Source organism: Phragmites australis, chromosome 6 (genome assembly GCF_958298935.1).
Source record: "Phragmites australis chromosome 6, lpPhrAust1.1, whole genome shotgun sequence".
NCBI lineage: Eukaryota > Viridiplantae > Streptophyta > Magnoliopsida > Poales > Poaceae > Phragmites > Phragmites australis.
The window spans coordinates 43,477,160-43,485,631 of NC_084926.1; the positions used below are offsets into that span (position 1 = coordinate 43,477,160).

The following is an 8,472-nucleotide window of genomic DNA, read 5'->3' on the forward strand; positions in this document are numbered from 1 at the left end:
AGTGCCTCCTTCTTCGTGCATGCGTCGCAGAGCGCCCGATACGTCGCAGCAAGAACAGCGGATGCCCAGCTGAACTGCGGTACGTCCTCCGCATCAGCGTCCGCTATCGACAGGGCGTACGGCACAAGCGTCCTCGTAACCAGGTGGCATTGACCACTAGTGAACATCACCCACCCAAACAACCAAAGCAGGAAGGCCTCCATATGTCTCGAGACCGCGTATGCGTTGGTGTGTAGGTGGATGTACGCCGGCTGCACATATGACTGGTGTCAGAAAGGATCATTACGACATACTTTGTTAGTATTCGATAGGTTGTATGTTACCGTACCTGGAACTGTAGGATCCACTTCTTCGTTGGCCCTCGTGCATCGGATAAGAACTCAGGCACGTAGGGGGATGCGTCTGTCTTTCGCTCCACCGGCCCAAAACGCTGATGCATGTCGTTCATCCAGTCAGCCTGCATATCGATGACCCCAACCGCAGCTCCCGCGCAAGGAAGGCCTAAGAGGTAGGAGACGTCCTGCAGGGTCGAGGTCATCTCTCCGCACGGGAGGTGAAACGTATGTGTCTCCGGCCTCCAACGGTCGACCAGTGCTGCTATCAGCGACCGATCGAAGTAGAAATGACGGGCCGCAACCTCGGGGTTCTCCGTCGATCGGGCCTCGATCAACCGGCAAAGCGGTAGGAGTCCGGCCGCTGCCAACCTATAAGTATTGCAGTATATCAATAATATGTAACAACAGCAGTGATATGACAATTTCGTATCAAATTTTCTAAGTACCTGTGGCTCCATCGCTCGTCTACCATCAGCAGCTCTCCAGGGCCTCGTGGGCGAAACACTCCTAGCTCCGTCTGGTGCTCGGCGGATAAGAAGTTGCGATGCTTCTTGTCCACGGTAGGGTCCAAAAGCTCGGGGGTCGAAGGGTGAGCCATCTTTGCATTTGAAAGACATGTATATTAATACATTGATAAATAAATACAACAACAATATACTTTGAATGCAAATTAACTATATGCGAAATTAACAAATATTAAAATGGTACAAAACTAGCTCAACACACATGAAGCTCACCTAGACAACAGGTGCATCACCGCCTGCAATTTAGGGACAATATTTATAATTGTGACCTACTTCATTGCACTGACTGCATCGCTTAATCCTAGGGCCAGCCTCGGATTCATCCATATCGTTGCGAATCCGACGAGTTTGTCTTTGGCCCGGTGCGTTCTTCATATTTTCCAAATCAGGCACATATATTCTTGCAGGCCCTGGGTTACTTGTAAAAGTGTCAACAATGCCGTAACCATACAGCTCCTGGTTCCAAGTGTTCAGTATTTGATCTTTCATGAAATATTGTGACACATATTGCCTTGGAAGCATATGGTGCTCCGCGCACGCAGCTATGACGTGTGTACAAGGTTTGTGGAGTAATTGTGGCTTCTGACAACTACATATGCATGCCCCACTCCTTAGCACACACTCTTGAACATGCCGCTCACGTCTATCCCCCCTCCGACCCTTATCCCGACACAGGACACTGAACCTGTGCTCTGCAGTGCTCTCTTGATTTGCGCGATGCATGTAGGTCTTCCTATTTGCCTTCTCCATATACTCACATAACATCCGGCCGTAAAGTATACGATTGTCCTCCATTACAACCTTAGCAGCTGCATACCGATCGATGAAGTACTTGCAGGTCCCATGCAAAATGCCTTCTACAATTCCAACTAGTGGTAGGGACCTCATTCCTCGCATGACCTAGTTATAAACCTCTGCAAGGTTTGTAGTCATTACTCCATACCTGGCACCACCATTGTCGTACAGCAGAGCCCATTTTTCATTCGGCTCATCGCGTATCCACTGTGAAAAGCTCCTAATAGATGAGCCCGATCTCCTTACAATCTGCGGAGTATCGGTTGGGAGAGGACCAAGAGCTATTGGTTCCTCACCGTTAGGTGCAGCCTCCGCAGTTTGTTTAAGAGTCAGTTCATCAAGTCTTGCCCATAATGCATTGAACTTACGTTGCTGGTTCTGACTGCACAACTTCTTGAAAAGCTTCATTAACTCTTTGTTTTTAAACTGTCTGTAGAAGTTCGCACCCATATGGCGCATGCACCACCTGCTTTTGATATCTGGCCACTGTATTGGTACATCCCGTCGCACGTTACCATGTTGCATATCCAGCAAAACCTGCAACAATCCTGCATGTCTATCATGAATGAGACACACATCTGGTCGGTCAAAAACAATTGCATGCTTAACCCGCTCTAGGAACCAATACCAGCTGTCCCCGTTCTCACTCTCCACGAACGCAAACTCTAGTGGCAGGACTTGGTTGTTACCGTCGACCCCTATTGCAGATAAAATCTGCCCTTTGTACTTCACAGTCAGGAATATTCCATCTAGACATATGATGGGTCGGTAATATCTAAATGCTTTGATAGTTACAGTGAATGCAAAGAAAAGCACGCTGCAACACTCTTTTTCCGCTGTACTCCACATCAGTACAGAGATAATGCTTGATATCATAGTAGCTGCCTGGATTTCTTGCACAAATTGTGGCTAATTGATGAGGTAGATTGTGATACGAATCTTCATATGTACCGAACCTCATCTCAATAGCCTTTTGTTTCACCCTCCATGCTTTCGCATAGTTTATTGTGTACTGGAACCTTTGCTCAATAGCACGGATTATTGATCGTGGCTTATACCTTAGGTTATCCACAATCTCTCCATACATAACATTTGCAATGAAAGCAGAAGACAGGTTCCAGTGGGCGAACTCTATTTCCTCAATGTGACAATTATGTTCCTTAACTATTGAGCATTGCCAGTAGTCTGCCCATTTCCCTCTGAATGCGTGCACCCGTTAAGGGCACTGAGGCACCAAGCACTTCACATCATACTCTCTTTTACTGATTTAACAACCTTGAATTGCCTACGAAGAGACAACGACCAAAATTTCACTGCAACAATAACTGCCTATTTTGTAGGGTACATAACACCATGTGACACCTCATTCTCATAGTTTTAATAGTTTTAGATTAGTCAGTATTTCTTATATATTTAGTAGTTTTAATATTTTAGGTTAGTCACCAGTCAACAATTTAATATTGAGCTAATTCTATTACTAACAGCTATTAAATTACTAAACACTACTAAATTTCTATTAACTACAGAACTAATGAAACTTCAAAACTACTTAATAGAGTTAGTATTCGGTAGTCACCAATACTTTTTGTCTTTTGCGTTCAATGCTCCTTCATTGATTGTCACACTGAGATAATATTTTTTCTGAGTATACATACATGCATATTATTTTAGCTACAAAATACATTCATATGGTTTTTAGCTATAAAATATATGTACATGGTTATGCACTCACATACTATACCCTAAAAATTCAAGCAAAGTAAAAAACAATTAAATTTGGAGAATTTTTATTTAAAATTTGTAAGAGATGTTTAGTTGAAACTTGTTAAAATGGGTTCCTGTTATTTATTCTATTAGTATAAAAAATAACATGATTTTAAGAGTTCTATAAAATTACTGTTTGAATTTATAGAAGAGAGGAGAAAGAATGAAGTTTTGAAACATTTAGTTAACTTGCTTTCTTTCTCCCTCACACCTATGTGCACACGCGTCGCACATGGCGAGCACACACAGGGGTGCGATGGCGACGCAGCCCTAACGGGAAACCTCAGTCTAGTTCGGGCCAGCCCGCCATGGGCAGCGGCCAACTAGCAGGGCCCCAAGGCCGTTGACTGGGTGGCCAACCAGCGCTTCTTCCACAAGAATTGGCAGTACTACCACAAGATCTGCATTGACAGACAAGCAAGCTGATTAAACTCCATGGTAGCATCATCTGAACCAACAGAGAGCCTCTGCGCGCAGATGCCACCGACGGCGACCACACCTAAGAATCTGGGACCCATCCATCGGATGGAGTAGCTTCTTGAATCCGCCGTGGTGGCGCTCTGGTGGGGGTCTACGCCTCCGCGGAGGCCGCCGGCTCGAAGGTCGGCGGATCCGGCGGAGTGCTGCCCCCCAAGATCCCCGCCGGGCAAAAACAACCAAGGAAGCCGGCAGGCATATACTACATTTTTCATACACGGACACGTAACTAGTATTATTATTATTTATCGAGCTAGCGGCTCTGCTATGCTCCGCTTAGTCCCAGCTCCCGCTCAGCAGCGGCTTCACGTCGGCCACCTCGCCGAACATCTTCACCAGGTCCGAGCACTCCGCCGCGCCCTGCTCTCCGCGCTCCGCCTCTGCCCCGACCTCCCCCTCCAGCTCCAGCCCGAGCTCCTCCTCCACGTCGTCCGACGCCGCGATCAGCAGCAGCTCGCACCCCTCGTAGTTGAGCAGGCCCAGCGGGTCCGCCGGCGCGTACCGCCGGCTCCCAAACGCGCCCTGCAGGTGCGCTGGGAACGCCGCCCTCCGCTTGTTCTGCAGCCCGCGGAACCCCCCATCGCCGCTGCGGCCTCCGGATGGCGGGTTGGGGTTCTTGACCTGCACGATGAAGGACGCCTCCGGCTCCACGTTCATCGCCTCCTGCGGCTCCCCGGAGCCGCGGGAGGGGAGCTCCAGCTTGTACACGAGGTGGGTGTGCGGGCGCCGCCCCCCGGAGTCGTGCTTCAGGATGCGGTACACGCCCTCGCCCAGCGCCCGCGTCGCCGTGCTGTACTCCTCTGAAACAAACGCCACGTCAGATCGCATCACCGCTTCCGCGTCAAAAATGCTTCACGAACAACAACAAAAAGTTCAATTTTCTTTCATTTGCATTTGAAGGCATATTATCAAGCTAACATGCATGTTCCCGAGCAGGAATTTAGTAACTCGGTGCGATTACATGCTCATTTGCGATCGAAAAATAGCACAGGAAAGAAAGCTCCGTTCCGAGTATGCTCTGCGGTCTTATACGCACCTTCCTTGAGCGCGTCCTTGATGTCCTGGACCTTGGTGGTGACGAGCTCGACGTAGCCCCAGTACGGGCGGCTGCGCTTCGCCGGGTCCGGCAGGCTCTTCTTCCCCATCACCACCAGCCGGAGCAGCGGCTGCTCTTCAATGTTCACCTCCTGCGGAATCAATCGCGCGCGGCCACAGTTTAAATTAACACCGCGTTCATGGGAACTTGAACACGGACATATGTCGGCGTGCCGCAAGTGCATACCTCCTTGCCGTGGCCGCCTTCGTGGGCTTCCTTGCTTGTTCCTCCTCCTCCTCCTCCCTGGTCGCCGTCGCCGTCGCCGTCGTGCTGCTGTTCGCCTCCCTCCTTGCCGGAGTCTGGCGCCTGCTTCTCCTCGCCGGACTCGGGGCGCATGACGATGTACATCCGCTGCACGTCGTCGGGGCTGCGCGCCTCGTCCTTGTCCACCTTGGGCCGGTAGAAGAAGAAGATCTCGCCCTTCTCCTGCACGCATCCAAGCTTGCAATCCCACAGCCATGTCCGGATTAAAAAGGGGATTTTGACGGGGTTAATTTCACACCTGGATCTCCACTTTGGGGTCGGGTCGGGTTTTCACCTCCTTGCCTTGCGCCATGATGGTCGCCGATGCTGCGAACCGAGTTGCTCGTGCGTGCCAGGTGCGAGTTCGATCGATCGAGACGGTACCCAGCGGCAGTAAAAAGTGCGGGAGGGCAGCGAGTCGTGGGGGCCGTGAATCGGCGGGGTAAATAACCATGCGGGCCTGTGGCTCGCCGAGCTTCTCGTTACTTACACGTGCGCACGTACGTGGTCGCTGGCTAGAATCGTAAGGCTTTACCTCTGTCTCCCGTCGAGACACGTGTCGCAGCCTATCTACACGGTGCCACTGTGCTGAGTGCGTCAGGTACTCAAGTGCAAGCCAGGAGTGGACTATTTTATTTTGAAAATTTTATGAAAGTAAATTTTAACCGTTAGTTTCTGTTATGATATATTGTTAATTTCTATAAAATTAATGTTATACCAAAAATACTTTGAAATAAAAATTTTGAAGTTTGATTTTTTTCAAAACACAATACGCGTTATATTCTTGAATGACGGAAATACTTCTCATCGTTCTTAAGAAAGGATGCTAATCAAGTTTATTATTCCATCTCTTTTGAGACAAAAATATTGCTCACATAAAATCAGAGACGAGTTCGTAAAACAGAGAGAGAAAAAAAGAGACAGGAAATAACAAAATAAAAAGGTACATTGTGGCTGCTGGGATTCGAGCCCAGGTCTCCACGGCCACAACGTGGAATTCTCACCACTAAACTACAGCCACTTTGTTGTCCTGTTGCTTCAGTAAATTTACTATATATAATAATATAATTTATCATTTGTACCTCTCATAGGATAAGTCCTGTGCACAGGCGCCGTAGCTTCGTGGAGTAAGATTTTCAGCTCCAAACGACGTTGTTCCTAACTAATCACTGTGACGTATAGGTGCATGCATAAACCATCTTGCTCCCGGTTCGAGTCGTGCGTGTTAGATGCCATATGAAAAGGAGGCAAGCGATAGGCCGATAGCGACCACCTATCATTTGTTTCAGTTACAACAACTCCTGTCCAGTTTCAGCGATTCACGGTCTCAATTCTGCTGCACATTAACAATGATGTTAAGACCTGGGATATTGGATGATTTGAAGCTTCAGTTTCTTTCATATATCAAATCTTGATCAAAAGAGACACGCAGCAGCGAACGAGCTGATAGTTTAGTGGTAGGATCGCTGGTTGTAGCATCTACCCACCTGCGTTCGAGATGTCGTAACCACGTCTGAGTTCAGCTAGGATAGAGTACACACGCCTACGTATTCTCGCATACTGAAAGCCTCAGACGTCCCAATCTTTAAAGTGTGGGGGGGCCACGCACACGTATATATGGGTGCGTCCTGTTGTACCCTTAAAAAAAGAGAGACACACAGCATTGTGTTGTAGTGCGTATGTTGGTGTCTCTGACAAATGGCACCCTGACAAATACATCTTCAGTACAAATTCATATCAATCTTATTGTTTCATTATTTTTTACTCAGAGTATCCAGTTTCACAATACAAGCAATCTGATTGTTTCTCTGATGGCATCGTGGCCATCTTTAGTTTCTCAAAAATCTCTCTCAAAAAGTCAAAGGGGGGAGTGCAAAGTCACAGAAAATATCAAAGGTACCAGGCCCGTGCGATCGCAATCAGACGGCTGCTATCTGGTCTACTGGTCCACCCTGACCTTGCTCCCGCAGCAGCCGCCCCCCTTCGCTGCCGGGGCCGCCGCCGCCGCGGTGGCCTCGTCGGAGTGGCAGTCCAATACCCTGACCTTACTCCCGCAGCATCCTCCTCCCTTCCCGTTCGCCGCCGGCGCCCCGATGGTGTCGTCGGGGTGGCGGTCCAAGAACTCGCGGTTCTCCTTCCAGACCTCGCCGTCGTCGTACACCTCCTTCTTCCAGATGGGAACGGACGCCTTGATCTCGTCGATCACGTACCTGCACGCCTCCATCGCGTCGGCGCGGTGCGTGGCCGACGCCGCCACGAACACGCTCGCCTCGCCCGCCGGCACCGTCCCGAGGCGGTGCGCCACGGCGAGCCGCCGCAGCGCGTGGGCGGCCCGGGCCTCGCGCAGGATGGCCACCAGCCGGCGCCGCGCCATGGCCGCGTACGCCTCGTACCGGAGCTCCACGACGCGACGCCCCGCGAAGTGGTCCCGCGTGGTGCCCTCGAACGTGGCGATGGCGCCCGCGGAGAGGTCGCGGACGTGGTCCACGTACCGGGAGATGTCCAACCGACCGGACCCCTCCTCCAGGATCTCGACGAGATCCACGTCGGCCGCCTCTGCCGCCGCCGCTGCCGCCGGGAGCTCGTCGCCAGCCATGGAAAGATGAGATTTTTGGGTTCTTGGACTCGCTGGAGCTCGGATTGGAGGCGTCGAGAGGGGAGATAAGAGCTTTCTGAGGTCAAGGCTGCAAGGGGAAGGAGATGCCAGGAATTACGAGACTACCCTCCGGGCTCCGGTTGATTACGAATGCAGTGAGGTCGGCAAAAGATGCTGCCGTGGATTCCAGTTGCGCCGGCATCCGCGCTCCTTCCGTCCTTCGAACCGCTGAAATCTCTCATGCGTCTCGTAGAGTCGTAGGCCGTCGGCGGCGCCTCGGCGCCTGCGGCATGCTCATGCTACATCCTTATGTGTTGATGATTTGCGCAGTTTTTTTGTGTGTCGTAGCTGCTATCTGATGAACGGATTAAAGGCATGTTTTCTTACTTCTCCCATGTGACTTTTGGATAACTGAAATCAGAAAGGGCCATCCACCTCTCTCTTCCTCTTTCTTTTCTTGCCCCTCTCTTTTCTTTCTTTTTCTTCTCCTCATCCATAACGTAAGACCCTATTTTACAACTAAATATATTTTATTTGAATATAAAAAATTTTGACAGTATTTTCTCTATAGGGGTAGTATAACTGACAAAAAAAAAATCACAAGCAGACAATATATAATAAAATCAACATATAGAAATTTTC

General features: G+C 49.8%; 2 protein-coding genes and 1 non-coding gene across 3 annotated transcripts; all 3 read right to left on the bottom strand.

Annotated features, from left to right (window-relative positions):
* Positions 1-4,115: 4,115 nt before the first annotated feature.
* Positions 4,116-5,664, bottom strand: LOC133922684 (uncharacterized). The gene is made up of 4 exons (XM_062368114.1): positions 5,494-5,664; positions 5,178-5,417; positions 4,932-5,082; positions 4,116-4,695 (listed from the first exon to the last, which is right to left on the bottom strand). Exons 1-4 carry the CDS (start codon positions 5,545-5,547, stop codon positions 4,172-4,174), a joined length of 969 nt encoding a protein of 322 aa, XP_062224098.1. The 5' UTR covers positions 5,548-5,664; the 3' UTR covers positions 4,116-4,171.
* A 519-nt stretch (positions 5,665-6,183) lies between these two features.
* TRNAH-GUG (transfer RNA histidin (anticodon GUG)) lies at positions 6,184-6,255 on the bottom strand. The gene has a single exon. It is a non-coding gene; the product is annotated as a tRNA-His (tRNA).
* Positions 6,256-6,954: 699 nt separating this feature from the next.
* Positions 6,955-8,165, bottom strand: LOC133922685 (molybdopterin synthase catalytic subunit). The gene has a single exon (XM_062368115.1). It carries the CDS (start codon positions 7,828-7,830, stop codon positions 7,174-7,176), a length of 657 nt encoding a protein of 218 aa, XP_062224099.1. The 5' UTR covers positions 7,831-8,165; the 3' UTR covers positions 6,955-7,173.
* Between the last annotated feature and the right edge of the window lie 307 nt (positions 8,166-8,472).